The following is a 21,635-nucleotide window of genomic DNA, read 5'->3' on the forward strand; positions in this document are numbered from 1 at the left end:
TTTAAATTAAGATGCTTGCAAACAGTGTAGCAGTGGTGAAATAGTGTCTGGAAAACATTGGTACATACCCAGGGAGAACGCAAGAAAGAAATTTACATTGCAACACTGGCCAAAGTGTCTGCACCCTTCCCTGTGGGGCAGGACAGGATTTCTCTGTCTGAAGACACAACCTGTGAAGGACCAGTGCTGTACCTGGGCTGCTGGAGGCATGGTGTAAGGCCATGGATGTTTTTATTCCAGAGGAAGGGAACACCTTTGAGTCATCCAACAGGCCTGTAACTGCAGCGTGCTGCAATCAGAGCAGCTGAAATGCTTAACCCCAACAGCTTCATCTCTGGCCATTGCAAATTAGTACAGCTCCATTAACTCCAGAGGACTATTTACATGGGGGAGGTTAAATGTGTACAGGATCAGGCACAAAACCTGCAGTGATTCCACACATGGGGCAGTGGTTTGCTAATTTGCAAGGCTAGATCTCATCTCTGCTGGTTATTGATGTTTTATTTATTTATAGTAAGCACATCCACGTCAGGGGGATTTCTCCCTCAAGTGGCATAAGGAAAACCCTTCCTCTACTCGGATTATGTTGCTGAGCCCAGTCCCTAATGCAGGAGATACCTTCCCTCCATGCCATTCTTCAGTAACCTGTAGCTATGAGGCTGGATATTAAAACTTAATATGTGGATTATTTCATTTCCCTTTGTCCTGTTTTTTATTTCTGAAGTTTATCTGCAGATCCTACAATAACGGGAGAAAAGCTCTGTGGTCTCCTTCTTTGATCTGTTGTAATTCTGATGCGCTGGAGGCCACATCCCGCACACCGGGTGGGCTGGACAGGAATGAGTGTAAATCAGCACTGAGGCATGGCAAATAGCCCGTGGCCTCTGGGGTGGCTTTTATGAGCACAAATCCACCTGAAATGGTTACAGGAGAACGGCAGGTCCTGGGGGAAACCAGGTGAGTCAGGAGCTCCTGGGGGAAGCCATGGGCAGCTGGATGGTGCGGGGCAGGGAGCTGGGAGTGAGGCCCCAGGGTGCTCTGCAAGCTGGGCACCAACGTGCTGGGCAGGTCCCTGCACCCAGGGCTTGTAACTGCTTGTAACTGCTGTCCTGACAGAGAGTCCAGAGAGCTGACACAAATCCCCTCCTGGACAGAGCCTCAGGAGTGCCTTGGAGGGTGCTCTGAAACAGCCCAGGTACGTCCCACCCCAACACTGCTGCCATAAAAATGAGCCCAAGCCAGGGCCACTCTCTTGAGCCTGGTTTTGGTGACCCTTCTGCCCCTGCGCCCAAAGAAGGAGCCCACTGCCAGGAGCACCAGCCCCAGGCCTGGTGGCAAAACACTCTGTGCCTCTGCCACTGGTGTGCAGCTCCCATGAGCTGAGCAGGATTTCACTGTGGCAGCAGCCGTGCCCAAAGCGGAGAACTTTGCCCAAGGTTGGGAGTGTCTTGGAAAACCTCCTGCACTCAGTGTGGGCACAGTTTCCTTGGCCACCCTGAATCAGCCAGCCTGGATGCCAGCACCCTCCCAGACAGAGGACTGGTTTTAATTGGAGTTACCCAAGCTGGCACTGTGACAGTCCAAGGGAGCCTCATCCAGGAGGTATCTGAAATCAAGATGGTTTGCAAAAATTTAAATGACATGGAGGACTGGCAGCTTTCCCTCATCTGGGAGTTTGCTGGCGCTTAAAACTGCATCTGCTAAAAAGTAAAAGCCAGGCAGAAGGGGTTTAGCTGAAGTGGGTCCAGTACAATTTTTCCTAGGTGTAAACTTTGACTTTGACTCTTCACCTTTGAAGAGTCTTGGCTGCAGCTTCTTCAGTTTTGCAGCTCTTCAAGTCTTGCTGCAGAATGCTGTGGGATGCCTCTGAACAGAGGTAAGGAGAGGTGCAAGGAACTCATGTTTCTGGGACACAAGAAAAAGATGGTTTGTATAGAGCAGGTGCCTTTTTGTTTTTTTCAAAAATAATTGTTGTCTGGTTTCTGCTGCTATAGAAATTGAATTTCAAGTGGATTCTTTTCCATCCTCTCGTGTCCTGCACTCTGCACTGCTGTGCCTGCCTTGTGTCTGCAAGGAAAAGGAGCCCCACGTGGAGGCAAAGAGTGTTAGTTACTGCAGCCTGTGTCTGAAAAAGGCAGGTACATCCTCCCAGAGCAGGGAAACTGATTTTAATCCAAGCAGTGCAGGAAGTAATTATTCTTGGCAAATGTAAATCAATATCAGCACAGTGCAGCTCTGCCCACAGCTTTCAAATGGCAGCACACAACGAAACAGGGGCAACTTTCTTTCCACAATCTCTGTCCTGTCCTGCATTGCCTGCAAGAGCAAAGCTGCAATGCTCCAGAGAAAAAAAGTGGTGCTCTGAAGCACGTGTGCCAATCTCTTCAACTTAAGTGGTTTTGCCAAAGCTGAACCTGCCAGCCACAGCTCCCCCATCTCACCAAGGTACAAAAGCAAAGGGAAGCGGAGAAGAAGAGCTCTGTAGCACTTGCTGTGCTGGTTGGCCTGCGTGTGGCAGGGGCAGAAGGTGGGGAAATAACTGTGTGAGGAGACCACTGAAATGTTGTGCTTGTGTTGCTGGCAAGCCTTGCTGACAGACTCTGCCTACCCTGGGAGAGGCTCTTCACTTGCCTGAATTCCAGGCTCAAACATTTGGGTGGGAAAAAACAGGTTCATTCCTGGAGGAACTGAGATGATCCAGCTTGAATTGCATGTCAGCTTTACTTTTTTTTTTTTCCTTATTGCTGCTGAAGTGCTTGCACACCACAGGAGAAATCTTTAGTCTGTTGTCATTATTTAAATTCTAACCTCTTATCTCCTGTTCTTATCCTCTGGTCACAGAAGCATGCTCGGGTTACTCCCGTGCTTTCCAGGTGTCCTCTAGCCATACCGACCTGTCCACAAAAATCAGGCAGATTGGAATCCTGGATAAGCTTTGGTCCAGTACAGAAAATTAATTCCAGCTGTCCTGGCCTTATGGAAGGGTTTTGATTCAGGAGAGCCAAGTGAGTGCCCACAGGTGTGGAGGAGGTGTTTCAGTGCCTGTGTGCCTGCAGCGCTTTCAGCACAGGGGGGTGGGTGATCATTTTGGAGCAAGGGCCGAGAGATGCATGTTCTGGACACAGTGTGAGAGCTCTGGGACAAGCACTTCCACAATGTCAGCGACTGCCAGCCACGCCAGACTCAGGGAAAGGAGCTACTCCGTGTTTCTGCGGAGCTGGGTGCTGCTCCCCCGTGCTGAGCTGCCCTGGGGGACAAGCCAGCCCCGTTCCCAGGGGTGGCTGCAGGCAGATACCCGGGAATCCCGACAACAGGCAGGGAAATTCCTGTGCCCTCTGCTTTCCCGTGGCTGGGGGAGGACGTGCCGGCAGCCACCGCGAAGGCTCCGGGAGTGCTGGGATGTGGCTCCCCCGGGAATGCAGCACATGGCCCTGGGGCGATGGCCCACAGCCACAGCCCTTCTGTCAGCGCCTTGGCTCTGCTTTGCTGCAGGGACAGCGAGATAACCTTGCAGATTTTATAACCTGAATCTCGTTCCTACTTCTCCTTTGCTCCTGGCAACGTACCAATTATTAATTAACAGGCAAATGCTAGAGAAAAGGCCAGTGTACATAGCTCGTTCCCGCTGATGTGAACGCAGCAGTCCCCAGGTCAGCTTTTATTACAGTGAACTCAAATACTGTGAATAAACAGCCTGGGGAAAAAAAAATTAAAAAAGAAAAAAAGAAAAAAAGAAAAAAAGGTTTAAAACCCCACAATGATTTTGATACAAAATGAGAGTTGAATCTTTTTAAAAAGATTCTATTTTCTGGCTGTTGTGCATGCTACCCTACCTATGGAAAAACTCGGGCAATGAGAATTTGTGTCACCAAGTGATGTGACACCGATGCCCTGAGCACACAGCTTCCCAGAACCCAGCTCCCAGGAAATGTTTGGTGCTCTGCAGCTCCCTGACAAGGGCTGTACACTGCATCTCATTGTTTGCATCATGATGCTGAGTGAAGGTGGTGCTTTTGAATACGCAGGCAAAAATGTTATTCCAGATTCAGATCAAATTAAAGCTGCTGCAGTCAAAATTATTTGCTCACTTTCTCAGGAGAGGGAACAAAAAAGTGCAATGATTTACTGCTGTGTCTGTCACAAAACTTGGCTTTACAGACCTGAAACATGAAAACCCTGCTTCTTCTTCCATGGAAGCAAACTGCACAACAACTTTAACCACAACAACTTTAACCTTTTCCAGGCCTCCCTTGGTTTCACCCCGGCACAAGCAGCCGTCCAGGAGAGGTTCTACATCTGTGCTGAGATGTGGTCCCTGCTGTCCTGCCCCATCCAGGACCTGATAATTGACAGCACCAGGTAAGAAACATCCCGGGGCTTAGGGCTTTGCCTGGTGTGATGTATGGATTTGGATCCAGGGAAGGCTGAATATCCTGCTTGGGAGAGCCCCGGCCTCACCTCCCCTGGGGCTTTTAGGGCACAGCAGGGGCATCACAGTCAGGAGTAGTTTGAAATGTGCTGTGGGCAATGGCAGTGCTGGTTCTGGGTATTTTCCTTCTTTCAGTCCACTTTTGAGGCCCGGCTGCAGAGTGGATCAAGGAATACATTGGGATTAAAACACCTCCATCCATGAAGGTTTCCAAAGACAGCCCCATGACCAGCTTTTTTCAGTTGATAACAAAACATATCATTATGAGGTCTCCTGTGCGGTGGAGCCAAGCTCCTGGCTGCCAGACACTCAATTCTCCTTTCAAACCCTCCTGTTACTTAATGGACAATGATGTTTGCCGATTTAGGGTAATTCCTCCCTTTACTGTAATCTTCCTGCTCTGATGAAAAGGACAGCTTTACTCAAACGTGAAGTACATATATAAATATTTGAAAAGGGATGAAATATGCAACGTCTCTACCAATGCACTGTGAATGAGGACGTTTCTTCCAGACTCCTGAGGAAAGATTTTAGAGCAGCTCCAAGAGACTTGCAGGTTTCCTGTTGGCATCCAATATTTAACACAGAGTATGGGGAGCTGGGGATGTGCAGTGGGAACCGATGCTGTTTCCCAAACTTGCTGTGTTTAGGGCTGCGCACACCAGCTATTGAATACTGGTGAAAACGAGTGCTGTACAATGGACGTGAATAACCTGTATTTCCATGGATCACAGGGACATTCTTACCACTCCCTTTGCAATGAAAACAATTTTTAAGTGATCGTGCCAAGTGACATTGATATAATTCCTTTGGTTGGGCCTCTCCTTATACTGGATTGAGAATGCAGGTGGTAAAAATAGAAACAAATGGCATGTGTTCAGTTTCATCCCGTGTAGGACAAAAAGGCTGAGAGGTTCAGTCTGTGGGAACTGTAAATCTGCTGGTTGCTGTTGACCGGTCCACGACAAGATGTGCCCTCTTTCCTGCAGCAGCACACTTTTCTATGTTTTATTCCAGTAAGCATCCTGGGTTCCTTAGAGTTTCCTTTGGTTTATTTCCACAGGGACGTCTGGCTAGGATTTGTAGGCTCATCAACCTACCAAGTAAGCAAACAACAACAACAAAAGAGGTTACTAATGAATGATTCATGCATGATTTAGTATCAGCACTGAAGGGCGAATTTCCGAAATCGGTATTTCTCACAAACTTCTTAACTAAGGGAAGCCTTGACAGCCTAAACGACCCCTCTGCTTCTCCCTCCTGGACTCAGCAACAAAACCTTTGAAGACTTCCACGAAAAGCTGAGTCAGGTGCAAAGAAGAATGTTTCTTTCAAAGAAGAAACATTAAAAAGTGGCGTGCCACTGCATTTTTCGGCAGGGCTGAGAGGTTTTCCTCTTTCTCTTGGTGCCGTGGAGAAAAAAAAAAAAAAGAGGGAAAATCGTCCTAAGGGAATGGCCGGCGTCCCGCGGTGAGCACAGACGGACACAGCGCCCGCTGCCAGCACACCAGGGCTGGCACAGGAGCCAGGTGTCACCCGGGGCCACCCCCAGGAGGAGGGTGCCTGCTCTGGGGCCGTTTCCACAGGTAGGGAGCGGCACCTGGCCCGGCTGGAAGGCGATCAGCGGCAACGCGGCGGAGTCTGCCGCCTTCCCCTGGCTCCTGCAGTAATACAAACACCTTTTCTGAGGTAAATACCTTCCAGCTCTACAGCCTGGGCCCCGCGGAGCCGGGGGGGCGGCGGGGGAACACCGCGTCCCGCCGGGGACGGGGCCTCGCCGAGCCGCCCCCTCCGCCCGCCCGCGCGCTCCCCTCAGGGCCCGGCGGGGATGGCCCCGGCGCGCGCGGGGACCCCCCCGGCCGCCGCCCCGCCCGGCCCCTCGGGGCGCGCGCCGCGCGCTCCGCCAACCCGCGGCGCCGGCGGCCGGGCGGGGGCGGGGGCGGGGCGGGAGGCGGGGCCGGGCCCGGCGCGCCCCGCTCTGCCCCTCGGCCCCGCCCGCCTCGCCCCCGGCCCCTGCAGCGCGCGGCGGCGCCTGGCGCCCGTTCGCGGGAGCGCGCTCGCGGCGGGAAGGCGCGCGCTCGCGGCGGGGCTCCGCCACAGGGCAACAAGTGAGAGGCGCCGGCCGGCCCCGCTCCGCCCGCCGCGGGCGCGCACCTCGGGCGCCGCCGGCCCTGAGGACACAGCGGCGGGGTGCGCCGTCCCGCGGGGACGGGGGACCAGCTTTCCGCGGCCGCCTCGGCGCCGCCCCGGCATCGCCCTCAGGTGCGGAGCCGCCGCCCGCTGCGGGGGCGGGCGGAGCGGGGCGGCGGCGCGGAGCCCCGGCGGCCGTGAGGGCCGTGGTGGGGCGGCAGGCCGGGGCCGGGCGGGTGGGAGCCCGCGGCGAGGGCAGCCCGCGGCCGGACAAAGCATGGTGGATGCGGAGGCGGCGGCAGCAAGAACCCCGGCGGAGCCCCGCGGCAGCCTGGCAAGGTACGGGCGGGGGGCTCGGCCGCCGCCCCCGCCGGCGCTGCCGGAGCGGCTGAGGAGGGGTGGGGGGGGGGGGGGGAAAAGCCCCCTTTTTAAACTTATTTTTTACCTCGCGTGGTTTTTCCAGGTCGCGAGGTTTTCCTTCCCCGTCGCCTCTCGCTTATTTGCGTAGTGACCGCTGCGAGCTGGCGGTGCGGGGGGCGAGCGGCTGGAGACATAAATTTGGGTTTTTTTTAGGGCTAGAATTTTTTTTTCCCCCTTTTCCCGGGTTGGGAGGTGGCAGGCGGCGGCAGGGCAGGGTCCCAGCACCAGGGTGCGGTGTCCCTGCCCCGGCAGTGCTGGCACATGTTGCAGCCAGAGCGGAGGGGAGAAGCACAGTCCGCTGGGCAGGGATGAAACTCGGGCCAGCTCAACCCGCCGTGTGTTTGTCCTCGCTTTTCATTTTTATTTTTTTATTTTTTTAATTTTTATTTTATACGTTTAGCCGTGGGGAGGTGGCGTTGGTGGTGCCGAAGCCGCGAGGTTTTTCCAGAGAAAGCCGTGGGGCTGCGGCAGTGCCGGGAGCTGCTGCAGTCCGCTCCTTGGCTGGAGGGGAGGGACAGAGGGTGGCGGAGCGGGGACACTCGCACTGCTCATGGGCTCACCTCATTAGCCCGCTCCCACTCACCGGCTTAATTATTAACATCCGCCTCGCGATTGTAGACTGTGTAGTGCTGAGGCGGTGGCACTCAAGTGTGGGCTGCGGTGGAGCTGAAAAGGGAGAAAATGTTGTTTTTGCTGGAATATATGTGCTCCTTGAAGAGATGATGCTTTTCAGCCCTCCCAAACTTCCTGACACATCCTGTGCCGCGTCAGGAGGGGACTTCAGGTTAGTCGCAGGGATTGTGGCTGAACTGCAGCTCGCGACTCATTAGTCATCCTGCAAAAATTTGTAGTGAAAGTTACTTGAGTAACCCTTTAATCCGACTTCCCAAAATGCTCGCTGCTATTGGGGTTGATTATTAAATACTCGTGGTTAGTTTTAACTATGCGAAATAAGAGCTTGTGTGGTTCGGTTGTTGTTTTTTTCCCCTTGTGGGTTTTTCCCTTCCCTCCCCCCCCTTTTTTTTTTCTTTATTTTTAATACATTTTGGATAGAAAGACTTGGTTTGTGCACAGAAGAAGTTTAGTCTGGCCGAGCACAAAATTACATGCTAGACATATCTGCGAGTTACTGAGAAAACATGATTATAGCGTTGTCCTTTGAGGAAATTTCTGGCAAATTATTACTCACCGTCTTAAAGAGAGCCAGCCCTGAATCCAGTTCTCTTCCCAAGCTGTTGAAAGCGGTTTCGTGCTCTTCTTGCAGCTCGGTTCTGGCGCCAGGCTCCGGTGCTGTCACCGAGGGCGGGGGCGGCAGATGACACCGGGCTGAGCGGGGCCCGCTCGGGGCTCGCTTCGAATGCAGAGCCTGCCCTGGCGCTCCGTGACCCAGCCGTAATGCCTGATAAAGCACCGGAGGAGCTGAATGAGAGCTGAATTGTTACGAAATGCGTGGAAGAAACGAAACGGAGAATCGGCTTTTCTCATTCGGCAGATTTAATTTGTAATGGTTTGTTTTTTTTGGGTTTTTTTTGTTCTTTTTTTTTTGTTCTTCCCGGGGCTATAAACAACTCGAGAAGATAGGTATCTTTAACAAAACAACACTGCCGTGAAGGTGGATTAAAATACAGAATGTTTATCTTGTACCTAAAAATGTAATACTGTCAGAGTCAAAATATTTTGGCTTAAAAGAAACTCTGGTTTTGCTACTTGCTTTGAACGTGTGACTTTCTACAGGAGATGTTGTGCAGTACTGAGCCGTATGGCTGTAGGGAATCTACTCCTAGAGCATAAAAAATAGAATGTATTTAAAGTCATTCTGTCACCTGTAAAGTGGTTTTGCTTGGATTTGTGCTCGTTTCTTTTCCCCACGATGGGGAAAATGGATCAAGAGGTAGCACTGCTGAAGGGACTTGTTTTTGAAGGTCATGCTTGAGATGGCTGGGAGTGCTAGCTGGCTGTCTGATGCCCTGTTTCATAATAGGTAAAACTCACTAATCTCCCCAGAGGTTGTTCCTAATGGACACAGTGTCAAAAGATTTATTATTACTGCCTGGAAGCTGCTCCTGAAATTTTTAAATACTTCTGGGTAATGAAGACACTGCTGAGGAGATCAGTGGAGAAGTGGTGTTTGCTCAGAGAAAAAACAGTGTTTGATGAGAAATGAGAATGGATAAAGCGGTGTCATATTCTGTGCTGGCAAATCCGGGCAAATGTCTATATGAATAAGTCACGGTGTATTATAGAGGGAGGGGGAAAAAGAGCAGAATTTGAGTCTTCGTCTTCTTGCCTACCCTGGCAAGGGTTCCTTGGAGAAACAAGTCTTTCGGAGGAGTGCTGCTCCATGGTGACTTGTCAGTGCTGAGACCCTGAGGAATTGTCATTTTGCTGCCACCTGGTGCAGCTATTTTCGAAGTGGATCCAGCTCTGACAGCGATTTTTCCTGTTGGCTGTGTAAATCCACCTGAAGGGGGAAAAAATGGTAGTGACAAAAGAGTGTGTCGGTGCTGATCATGTTTGAAATGTAAGATTATGTGTCTCCTACCACAGCCAATATTGTCACAGCAATCAGGAAGCTGGGCTGACTTGTCACCGATCTGTGTGGTCGTATTGCTCCAAATTAACCAGAGGACATGAAAAAGATTGAGCAGCACCAATTAAAATCCTCAGCCAAACTCTTTGGTGTCTTGTTCTTTCTCGACAGATCACTGACTTTTTGACAAATGTGTCAGATGATTATGCAAAATCTTTACTTCAGGCCGGTTGTGAAACTTCTCTGAGTTGGTTACTTGGCGAACTTTTCCTGTGTGTGCTGTCAGCCTTGTGCTGCCAAGTGAGTAAAGCAGCTCTGTCGGAAGCTCACCGAAGGCTGACATTCCAGGTCTTTGTCTTTTACTGGATTTGGTTTCGTTTCCTGCGGTAAAAAAACCAATTGCTTCTTTTTGAAGAATTTGCAGTCTGCATAGTAGAGGCTGGGGGGTTTCTTGTAGGTAGAGCTTGAAGTGTATAATTCTCAAACTTGCCAAGAATAGGCCAAAGGTGGGGTGGAGGGAAGATATTGGCAAGAGTGAACTGATTATGGCAGCAAGATTTTTGTAAAAAGCACAGAATATAGAAAAAAAACCATGTATTTCATCAAAATAATGAGATTTTAAAACTTCTTTTTAATGTTAATGTTTCTTGAAGGCCATTAGGATTGATTGCCTTCCAAAAGCTTGAAACCATCTTTGTCCCTCTCAGAGGTTGCTGGTTTGGGATTTTTTCTTAGTATATATCCTTATTACATTTTCTGTTATTTTAGTGCATTATAATGCATTAGTGATTTTGAAGTAAGTAGCCATCCATTTACTTTTTAAATTCAAACTTCAATTTATTTTTCAGGTATATGCAATAATAGTCCCTAAATCATTTTTAACCACCATGTTAACAGTTGCTTTAGGAAGAAGGTTGGGCGCATGTGCAATCACAGGATGAGTGCTTGATGTTTATGGTGTGTCATAGTCTGTGTTCATATGAGTGCTTATTATGGAATCGTAGTTGGAACAGGGATCCCCACAGGGATCACTGGAGTCAAACTCCTGGCCCTGCACTGGACAGTGCTTCGTGTGGTTAGGAGAAGAATTTGTGCCTGTGAGTGCAGTTTACAAAAATTCCTAGTGTGTTATCCCTGTTCTGCCATGTTCTGACCTCACAGGGATAAATTTAGATGCTTTTATCAGTTCACGATTTTATCCCTTTATGTAAGCAAGCACCCTTCATGTGCTTAAAAAACAGCAAAAAAGAAAGAAAATGATGATGGTAGAATGAAATACAGCTCTTCCTGTCGTTTTAGTACAGAGTGAAGAAGTCACCGACTAAAAAATTGGGGAATGTCAGACCTGTCCAGTAACATTTTTCTTTTACATGGGAAGCACTGTCAGGACCTGGGACTCGATCCTGCTCTTTGCACGTGTCTTTCTCGATGATTTCCTTGAGCCTTTTGGGATTTCAAAGATGCCTAAATGTAAACTTCCCTCAATCTCCAGATCGTGTAAAAACCCAGTGAAAAGACTGGATCATTAAACTGTCTTCTGATGAACTGTGCAGATGATTGAATTGGTGTCTCGTGAGAGGCAATTAGCATTTAAGTAAGGAAAAGAATCCCTGTGTGTGATGGGTGTGGTGCTGAGAGTTTTCAAGGGATAATTAATGAAACAGTTTCCATCAGCAGCTGGTTAAGAAAGCTTTCTTGTTTGGGAGAAATACAACAGTAAGGGTTGAAAGGCATTTAATTTGGAGACAGTTTTGTTCGTCTTTGTAAATAAGTTCTGAAATTTAGCAGCTGCTTCATCTTAAGCACTCTCAGAAGAGTTAGTCTTGAAAGTGAACTGACCAAATCCCTTCAATTGTAAACCAGCTATCTGGATCAAACGAGCAAGAAATCTTCACTTGTGGGTGGGAATGACTAATTCCACTAAAATTACCTGTACAAGTGTAATTCCCAGAGGCTCAGTGGTTTATGAACCGGCAGACGACCTGCTTATTAATATGGGATTTCCAGGAGAATTGACGGTGGTGGTAAAGGTTTGTGTGCCCCACCGAGGAGTGCTGTGGGATGAGCTCCGAGATTCCTGCCGGGAGCATCCTGCTGTATCCCGGGCCCCAATTCGTGTCTGTGCCCCCAGCCTTGTGCTGGTGTAGCTGTTTGTGCAGCTGGGTCGTGAACTGAATTGAGGAACTAAGCGGGTTGAGAAATAACTTCATCTGTTTGCTTGTCTTCGGGGCTATACATAATGTAACACGGTGAGCCATGCAAATATGGGAATTCATGGGTTGGGAAAGGCTGGAATTCTTATAAGTGAGTTAAAGGAGAGCTGCTGCTGAATTCCTGACTGTCCCCTAAATGTGGTGCTGGTTTATTTTATTTGAGCAATTATGGGGTTTAATCTGCTATTTGAAAGTTAGAAACTGCTTATGGGAAGCTGTCTTTGGGATGGAAATTGGTGTTGCAAACTTATTGTTGACCTGCTTTTGAATAAAAACAATTAAAACCCATGCAGAACAGCCTCAGGCTGATCACTCCAACCACTCTCAAGCTTTGTGGATGCTCACTTTGATGTGCAGGTAACAGGTACAGAAGGTGCTACTCGGATTTAGAAGTTTCTAATCGGGTTAGATGATTATCTGCTGTTAACAAAAAACGGGAATTAGATGCCTAGCAGCTTAAAGATCCTTTACACAATCCTCCTGGTACTTATATGCATCTTTAGCCGCCTAAAGCTGCTGGAGAAATTGTTCCCTTTTCCATAAACTTGATGGGCTGCAACGAGATCTGTATCTTGGGTTTTATAGCTTTGGAGGAAGACAATGGACTTCTCTGCTTACAACTCCACTGATTTTTCTGAACTTTAAATGAATTATTCAGAAAGGTGAAGAACTTCTTCTGTAAATGTTAATTACACTTGAAACCAAACAGTTGAAGACAAAAGTATTTTTCATGTATTTGCATTTTTAATGTAGGGTTTGCATTCTTCGACGTGTTTAGCTCAGTACTGTCAAGTTCAGAGGCAGATCCCAGAATTCTGACATGAATATTCACGGTATGAGTTTGGTTTGAATTGACTTCTGAGTAACCACGTAGCGCTGGCAGGGAAATATGGCTTGAGATGGCTGGGAATTTTACCCTCCCAGTTGTTTATCCCATCACATAAAGGCAGCAGCTTGGGGAAATCAAATTGAAAACCACTTGTTTATTTTTAACCTTAAAGGACAGTGGTAACCAGGGGTAGGTGTTGACTTTGTCAGCTGTACCAAGTTACATTGTTCTTGTTGTCGAGACATAGTTTTTAGTAGTGTGGTTTGTGTCTAACGTGGGCGAGAAGACAAAGCAGAGGTAAAATTTTGATGACCTGAGGTACACTGCTTGAAGGATGGTTTTGTTCGTTGACTAATAATGATTGCTCTCTGTGCAGACATAAAGGTGGTTGGAATACGGCTAAGGCAGGATTAATTACTGGTTTTAAGATAAAACTGGAAGAGATACCAGGAGCAAATGAGTTGTCTTGTTTGTGGAAATTATGGTTATCTGAATTTTGCGCAGGTTTTCTAAATCATGAGTTTTATTTCAGGTACAGCACAAAAGTAAGAAGCAAAAGAGTGTCTGTCCTGCAGACTTTCTCTCTTTAAATGCCCGCTGAAAGCATCAGTCAGCTTTGCAATGTGTTCTGTCCATTCTCTCTCACCAGAACTAGCACTGATCCAAGCACGAGGAGGTGTCTGGGAGGAAGGTGGTTCCTTATCCACTTCCTTGGCTTTCTGGTAACTGTGGGCAGATAAAGGGCAGCTGAAACGAGCCCCATAGCAAACAGCAGCCGTGGGTGGCTGATGCCAGGTCAGTTGCTGCCCCGCTGCCCTGGGTGCAGAAAGTGCTGGAGAAATTCGGGCCCCGGGGTGTGCTTTGTGGTGGAATGGGTGGCCCAGACTCTGTCTCTGGTGGAGCAGTGCTGGTTGTGCCTGGCCCTGCCCGAGGGAGCTCTGGATGAAGGTGGGAACCAGCAGCAGCAGTGTGCTGGGACATGAGAGCTGAGGCTGCTGACAGATGGGCTCTGCTGTGGCCTGGGCTGTGCCAGCCTTCCCCCTTCTCCTGCACCATTCCCGGTGTTTGTGCAGCACAGCATCGAGTGATGGGAGCTGGCTGAAAGCTAATTGCTGCTCTGTTGTAGGTTCTTTGTCGTCCTCCAGCTCCCTGAACTGATTCACCACAATCAAATCAGTGCAAAGGTAGATGGGACTGTGCAGTTTATGCAGGGGAAGGAATAAATTACAGGAATGAGTCAGCTATGACTGAAATTGTTTTAAACTGCCATGGAATTACGCTCCCCAACTTCTAATTGATGTGATGAATGACAATTAATTTTGTTCCAAGAAATATTTCTCTGCTGACACTGGGTTAAATCCCTTCTGTTGATTCCTTATAATTTACTGTTTGTTCCAGCTGAAGCCTATCAAGTGAAAACTGAAGCTCTTTTAAATCAGAAGCTGGCAGCTCTGGGTTATTTCTAACAAATTTACAACATTATTGTTCTCAAGCTTGAACTGACCTTAGAATGACATGAGGATTTTTTGTGTTAGCCAGTTGGGAAACACAGGTCACATCTGCTACCACAGGCCTTCAACTACTGGCATATTAAACTTTAATCTTCATTTTTATAGTGGGTTGAGATGTTACTCTTGGTTGTCAGTGTGAAATCTCAATTACTGAAAAAATACCCAAAACCAACAGTCCAAACCATTTTTTACTGTTAAACAAAGAAACAAAACTTTTTTCTTCCCAAGTTTTTTGTTGTTTTGGGATTGGTTTATTTTTCATGAGCAGTTAGGAACACCTTCATAGGATATCTAGTGTGGCTGCAGGCATGCCAGTGTGGAATGGTAATGCTAGCATGATGCAATAATTTTTTGAGACACTGTCATTGCTTAAATAGACTTCTGTAGGTGTGGTGTACATGTGCAGCAGCTACATTGCTTGTTCATCCCTGTGGAAAACCAGGACCAAACTCAAGCAGTCTATTCCAGTAGAAAAATTGGAATATCCATTAAACTCAGGATTGAGTTGACAGAATATTTTTCATAATGGTCTCTTTTTGTATGTGCCTTGATCTTCTGTAAGAAACTCGAGAATTCAAATATGAAACTGAACATTCTTTCAGCCAATCCAAGGATTTAATTCTAACAGGTTAAAAAAAAAAAAAAGTTAGGTCCAACATGATGTGAATTCAATAGGTGCACCATATTTAAACGTTTTCTCGAGAGACACCTGCAAATAATTTAAAATACAGAGAGTGTTGGGATGATCTGATGATTTACTGGTACCTGACTCATTTAAAAATGGCTGAAAAAATAGATTATTGTCTGGCTGAAGGTTTGGGGATTTCAGCAGTTTGGTTTGGGGTTGGAAATACCAGTTTGAGACAGTGGTGAGCCGATGGTATCTCTTCCTCCTCTGAGAGTTCTGTTAAGCAGGAATTTCACACAGAGTGGTTTTAAAGAAGTTGAAAGTAACTTTACTGTTGAATGACTTTGTAAAGATAGCTTGATGCAAAGATAACTCCATGCAGACTCTGTGGGTGTTGTCCTCTCTTGTGTGGTAATAGAATAGTGAGTCATTCTGTTCTCTGTGTGGGGAAAGATTGAGGAACCAGGATAGTTCACAGAAGTTGAAAATATAGAGAGGATTCAAAAAAATGCTTGGACAAAGTGAGATGAGGTTCAATTACATAGCTAAACATTGCTCAAATTCAAGTCTGGCCCTCTAAAACCTTATTACAAAAAAATGGGAGCATTACTAGACAAATGCCTCACTACCATTAGTTTTCTTGGATGGGGGTAGGGTTTGGGGTTTTTTGGTGTTGCTTCTGAGGGACTTTTGAGCAAAAATGTGCTGAAGACAACTAATGGGAGACAGAATGTGAAGTTACTTTGGCAGTTATTCAAACTCTTTATAGTTCTTTATGCCTTGGGCTGTGTTTTAGGAAAATATATTCACATCCTTCCCTAGTCTTGCTATATTTACTCAGATCTTGAAATTCCATGCCTGAGTTTCACTGGTGTCCTTTGGTATTAAAATACTGGAAGATTAGAATTTCTCCCAAAGCTAAATAATACGATGAAAGATGCCTCAAAGCAGGTATATGTAAATAATTAAAAGTAATATTAAAATAAACATCAGCTGCTCTGAATTTCAGTGCAGTTTTTGGTGCTTCGAGTAGCTTGTTGCTATTGTAGTTACTTTCCTGCAGCTGGAACATTGTTTCAGGCTGTCTTGGTTGGAGAAGACAGAAAACATTGTCTGTTTCCAGTGGTAACCACTGCATGAGACAGGTTTCTGCAGAAGGGCAACGCAGATATCTGTTCAATATTCCCCTGTTCTTAAGGTTTTCTTAATTACTGTCACATGAAAGGGGATTTGTGTAAAATTCTGAGGAGGGAAAAGAGATTTGATGGTGTACAGTTAGAAAATAAACAGCATTCAAGTTCTTTACAGCTGGAAATAGCACAGCCCTGCAGCAGCCCGGGGCTCTCAACATCATCTCGTTCCAAAACTGTTGCTCAGTCCAGAAATCTCTTGACTCGCTGAACAGAGCTGAGCTGCTTAGACAACTAATGCATCTCACAGGAGGTTGGAAGGACTGCATATGGCTTGTGATGTGTTAAGTAGCTAAAACAGTTAATTTCAGAAGCAGCAGTGTCACTACTGCACGTGCTGCTGCTGGCACTGTCAGAAGTGGTGCTGCATGTACAGCTGCTGTAAGGGACATCAGGCCCTAAATTGAAGTTACATGGGAGCATCCAGGTCTGCCCTAGCACCAGTTACAGCCTCTGCAAAGAGACAAGGGTGGTTATGTCTGTTAGATACCTGAATTACAGCTTGGCTTTGCCAGATTCCTGATAGTTTAGTCCTGGACCAGTAGGGTGGTAGGCATGATACCTGCAGGTAATAGGGATTATTTTATCTTTTGTCAGCCCCAGTAAGTAAATGGACTCAAAATGCTCAGATTTGGCAGTCAGATAATGTAGATGCGGTACTCATCCCACTTAGAAAATACAGCCTAACTCCTGCCCTCAGAGAAGTATTTACAGTGAAAGGCCATGGCTTCTGTCAGACTTGGAGGTGGAAAAGTTTTGTTTTACCTTGGGCCTGCACAAATGATGAGATTGGTTCAGCTGCTTGTGGAGTCACAGGCAGGATCCACAGGGTAGAGGCTGGGAGTGTTTGCTTGTGGTGGTGATGATAGCATTTACTGATTTACTGTGCTTTGTGAGATGGGGCTGCTGTCATCTTGCCAGACTTGTACCTTCTTTGCTGAAAAGCTCTGCCAAGTCTAACAGTGAATGGGGATCTTCCTGCTCAGGATCCCAGTCTCATTTGCTACAGGATATTGCAGTCACGGTAGACTGAAGGATTTTGTTGAGTGTTTGAAATAAGTCTTTGCAAATGGTGTCTCGTTGTGCCAGAGGAGTCTCAGGTCAAGTATCCAGATGTCTTCAGAGGTGCTGAATGCTCTCAGCTTGGTGAGATGTGACAGATGAGCTGTGTGGTGCTGCATATCTTGAAAAATCAACCTTTGGCTTTGTGACAATCCCGTGTTTGTTGGCTGTTCCTAGGAGGGAGTGGTCACCCTGTTGTCTCTGGAGTCCCGGGCTCATAGGTCACATCATCTGCTGCTGTAGAGGACAGGGCAGATGTTCGTGCTGAGCTGTGTGGAACAGCACAAAACGGGACGGCTCCTTGTCCAGTATTTTTGTGTCTAGTGAAAGGGAAATGTAGAAAACCTGTGTATTTATCTGTTTTTAGCTGCAGTTGAGAGAGGAAGGTAAAGTTTCTTTGAAATCTGTGTGACCAACCCCAGCACTTTCTTAGCAGTTCAGCTGTTTTATCTTAAATGATGGCACTGACCACAAGTGTGGTTTTGTCTTTGAGGTATAGAAGAAAACTGCTTCAAAATTAGAAGAGAAACTTCACAGCTGACCAGGAGTAGAATATGAAATAAAATAGATCTGGCCTGAGCATATACAGAGTTAAATACACAGATGGGACATGAGGAAGCACAGGCATTTTTCTGAGAGGTTGTTTTTTCTAGGGGTGGCTTTGGATTTCAATTCCAGAAGAACACCCCCCCACACCCCTTTTTGGATTTAATAATGGTTATGAGTTAAATAAGAGAAAAAAAAATATTATTGATTATTTACTTGCTGCTTTCTTCCTAAATTTTTAGTAGTTTAGTGTTTAACTTATTGAGGAGTAAAACAAAGTAAGACTGATGAAACCATAGGAGACCAAGGGTCAGTGTAGCTCAACTGTCTGGGGATGGCTGAAGAAAAGAAAACAGCAGCAAATGCAAGGTGTTCTCAGTCTGCCTCCCTGTCTGCTGCTCTGTGACCTCAGGGCCTGAGGCAGTGCTCACAGCTGGGCTTTCAACAGGCAGCACAAATCCTTTATTACATTAGCTTTTTCTGATCTTCCAATAATCATTTATACTCCTGGCACATGAAAGTGTCTTTGGCAGCGAGTTCTGTATGTGACTTCAGCATAGTCCTTGTAACCTCTTTATTCATTCTGAATTATTTGTGGAGCTTGTACATTGATGCACCCCAGAGCTAGTAAACAGTTTGGTAAGCACTGCTCTAGAGGAACACACTGTTTTTGTGTTGCTCCTTGTACTGTATTCCTTGCATACCTGCATTCTGACAACTGTGGAAAAAAGAGAGATTGATCCATTTTCTCCCCCTGTAAAAACTGAAGATGGATCACAGAACTTTTGATATGACAGAGATATACACACACTGTTCCAAGTCTTGCATATATGGGAGAACTCTCCTTTTTTATCTATTTTCATGGTTTTTTTCCTTCCTAGTAATAATTACACTTCTGCTTTAATTTACTGTTTGAATTTCTTTTTCCAGTTGAAGGGGGGAGAAAAAAATCCAAGTTCATGTTCCCTTGTGTCTGAATATCAGCAATGCAGCTGGCAAGTTCTTTCAGCCTTTCTTCCAAGGAATATCCAAGTGGAATTGTCAGAAACTGTGCTTTAAAATTTGGCTCTGCCCTTTATGTAGTTGGAAGGTGTGAGAGTGCAAGTATAAAAGCTTGAAACCTAATTTAAAAATAACTGACCTTATCATATAGCAATTTATTCTATACCCTTCAGTTCACCTTACTAGCAGAAAAAAAAGCTGCCTTTGCCAAGCTGAGGGCTCAGATTCTAATTATTATACAGTCAAGTGTTTAAAGGGGATCTAAATGAGAAGCAAAAACTGCTGGCTAATTTAGACTCACCATGAAAAGCTGTGTAACTTTCCTAAGCTGCAAATGGAAACTTCACATTTGTACCAGCTTGCTGATGAAACTCCAAACCATATGTGTGTGTGTGTGTGTGTGTTAGAGACAGATTAACTGTTTCTTCTTCAGGGGTGTAGGTAACCTTGGTTTTTAGGCTACTAACTTGCATTTGAAAGTAGTTTGCATTTTTAGTGAGATCAAGAACTTGCTTTGAAGAAAGCTAAAAATACTTTTTTTCTATTTATTTCTAGATATGAGAAATGAGTGTTGGACGCAGAAGATTAAAGCTGCTGGGAATTCTGATGATGGTAAACATTTTTATTTATGTGATTGTGGAAGTCTCAAAGAGCGGCAGCCAAGACAAGAATGCGAAAGGCCGTGTTGTTATACCACGTAGCAAATTCTGGAGGAAATACACTCCTCAGAAAGCTTATTGGAACAAACAGCAACAGAAGCTTGAGCTGCTGTACAACCCAATTCTGTCCTTGCTGTCCAATATGACTGTGGAGGAGAACTTAGTTTCTAATCTCAGTGCTCTCAGTTCTTGTGACCCTGACCCCTTGGTGCACTCAGAGGTTAGTGACTTTGCAAACTTGCCAGACAGATTCAAAGACTTCCTCCTCTATTTGAGGTGTAGAAATTACTCATTGCTAATAGATCAGCCAAACAAGTGTGAACAGAAACCTTTCCTGCTGCTGGCTATTAAGTCACTTATACCCCATTTTGATAGAAGACAAGCAATTAGGGAATCCTGGGGCAAGGAAATAGAATCAGGGGATGTGATAGTCAGAAGGGTCTTCTTGCTTGGGCAGACCCCACCAGAGGATAATTTTCCTGACCTTTCACACATGATTAAATTTGAGAGTGACACCCACCGAGACATTCTCCTCTGGAACTACAGAGACACTTTCTTCAATCTGACTCTGAAAGAGGTGCTGTTTCTGAAGTGGGTCAGCAGCAGCTGCGCAAACGTCCAGTTTATTTTTAAGGGTGATGATGATGTTTTTGTGAATACCAATCAGATCCTGGATTACTTGAAGAGTTTATCAAAGGAAAAAGCCAAAGACTTATTTATAGGTGACGTGATCAAAGATGCTGGACCTCACAGAGAGAAAAAATTGAAGTACTACATCCCAGAAAGCGTTTATGAAGGTTCGTATCCCCCGTACGCAGGAGGCGGCGGGTTCCTGTACTCTGGTGATCTGGCACTAAGACTGAATAATGCATCTGACCAGGTACTCCTCTACCCTATTGATGATGTTTATACTGGAATGTGCCTTCAGAAGCTTGGGCTGGCTCCAGAAAAACACAAAGGCTTCAAAACATTTGATATCGAAGAGAAATACAGAAATAACATCTGTTCCTACACAAACTTAATGTTAGTGCACAGCAGAAAACCTCAAGAAATGATTAAGATTTGGACACGCTTGCAAGATCCACACTTAAATTGTTAAAGTAATGTGCATAAGTGTCTTAAGTCCAAAGAACTTTGCAAGTTTGGATCACTGAAGCTCTGTCTAATAGCTGAATTTTCGCTGTAACCTTTTTCCTGTACTTCTGAGAATGAGAGTTAATACTAAAATTTGAAGGGATGGCTTGAAGACTCGGTCCTGACTTTTCCACTGACGTGGTGGTCGTTATGTTTCAATATTGGTCTTAATTTTAAAAAAGACTTTGAGGCTATAACTAGCTGTCAGTGACTGGTTAGCTGTACTGGAAACAGGGATTGCCTACCACAATGCATCTTGCATCAATTGTGATGGTGGAAGATAATTTTCCCTTGAGTAGTGTTTGTGTGTGGACACCACTGCAAATTGAAAATACACAAATTGGGGGAATGTCATTTTACTTTTAGACAAGATAGGTTTATGAGACTTGAAATTTTGATTTTTTTTTCTTTTATTTATGTCTTTCAGTTCTTCTGCACCCTGGAATGTTTTTTTTTCCCCTTTACTTACGATCTTTTGTGCAAAGTGTACCCATGTCTGAAGGATTTAACCTTTTATTAGATGAAGTTTTTTTGGTTGGTTTTTTTGTTTTGTTTTGTTTTTTAAAAGGCATAGCTCTGCTGGAAATGCCCCCTAAGAGCTCAATGTGTAAGGAAAAAGATGAGGTATTTTTGGGGTTAGGCAGGTAGGGCTGCCCCAGCCTCAAGCCTGCTTACTGGAGCTGACTTGTTGCTCATGTTATTTCTGTGGAAAGCTACTCTGGTGAATCCTTGTTTTCTGTTTGGGCACTAAATGTGATCAGGTAGCTTGATTTGATGGAAATGATTGAAATTGCACATTGCTTCTTGAGGGCGTGGTTTGGGTCTCCTGTAAAGCGGCTGCAAATCCAGAATTGTGCAGATCCCAAGAGCTTCAAATTCCAAACCAAACTTTGAAGCTTGCATGAAGCCTCATGTAGAGTTACATGTGTCCTCAAAACTCAGATCTTCTCTATTTCCACACCTTGCTTATAAGAATTACTCTAAATAGTGGTCGCTTTCTTTGTATATGTAGAAGTGCCTGTCTATTTATTGTTCAGATTGAAGACCAAAACATTTTCTTAAATATATTTTGTGGAACATTTTATTTGTATAGTGTTGTCACTCGGATATTTAAATAGAGCATGATATTTTAAATCTGAGATGTGTAACGTGGTAAATAAAGCTAATTGTTATTTTTGAATTTGAAAAATAAAATGTGATTTAAATATTTCTGGTGATGCTTCATGGTTGACTTGCAGAGCTGGTTGCATTTACATTTCAGAAGTTCAGAAACAAAAGGTTCTATTTGAAAGATTTCTGTAAGCTTATGTAGCAGACTATCAAGAAAATATCACAGTTGTATCTATATTTAT

At 45.7% G+C, this 21,635-nt stretch overlaps 1 protein-coding gene and 2 long non-coding RNA genes across 9 annotated transcripts; 1 reads left to right on the forward strand and 2 right to left on the reverse strand.

Annotated features, from left to right (window-relative positions):
• Positions 1 to 483: 483 nt before the first annotated feature.
• LOC111926549 (uncharacterized) lies at positions 484 to 6,258 on the reverse strand. Its single transcript, XR_015283814.1, has 2 exons — positions 6,127 to 6,258; positions 484 to 5,525 (listed from the first exon to the last, which is right to left on the reverse strand). It is a non-coding gene; the product is annotated as an uncharacterized LOC111926549 (long non-coding RNA).
• On the forward strand, positions 1,098 to 21,490 carry B3GNT2 (UDP-GlcNAc:betaGal beta-1,3-N-acetylglucosaminyltransferase 2). 7 transcript variants are annotated; one of them, XM_086879097.1, is made up of 4 exons: positions 1,098 to 1,195; positions 4,244 to 4,359; positions 5,493 to 5,532; positions 19,046 to 21,490. In XM_086879097.1, exon 4 carries the CDS (start codon positions 19,055 to 19,057, stop codon positions 20,246 to 20,248), a length of 1,194 nt encoding a protein of 397 aa, XP_086735223.1. In that variant the 5' UTR covers positions 1,098 to 1,195; positions 4,244 to 4,359; positions 5,493 to 5,532; positions 19,046 to 19,054; the 3' UTR covers positions 20,249 to 21,490. The 7 variants fall into 7 exon arrangements, 6 of the variants coding, with proteins under 6 accessions (XP_086735223.1, XP_086735224.1, XP_023779022.1 ...); XR_015283813.1 differs by having other exon boundaries at positions 1,107 to 1,195; positions 5,493 to 6,118; XM_086879098.1 differs by lacking the exon at positions 5,493 to 5,532.
• LOC147655124 (uncharacterized) lies at positions 7,320 to 8,452 on the reverse strand. Its single transcript, XR_015283815.1, has 2 exons — positions 8,169 to 8,452; positions 7,320 to 7,814 (listed from the first exon to the last, which is right to left on the reverse strand). It is a non-coding gene; the product is annotated as an uncharacterized LOC147655124 (long non-coding RNA).
• Positions 21,491 to 21,635: the final 145 nt, after the last annotated feature.

Source organism: Cyanistes caeruleus, chromosome 2 (genome assembly GCF_971803275.1).
Source record: "Cyanistes caeruleus chromosome 2, bCyaCae1.hap1.1, whole genome shotgun sequence".
Taxonomy (NCBI): Eukaryota; Metazoa; Chordata; class Aves; order Passeriformes; family Paridae; genus Cyanistes; species Cyanistes caeruleus.

Bases quoted from the DNA above. Each gene is read 5' to 3' on its own strand.
- B3GNT2 (XM_086879097.1), top strand. From the start codon at position 19,055: ATGAGTGTTGGACGCAGAAGATTAAAGCTGCTGGGAATTCTGATGATG.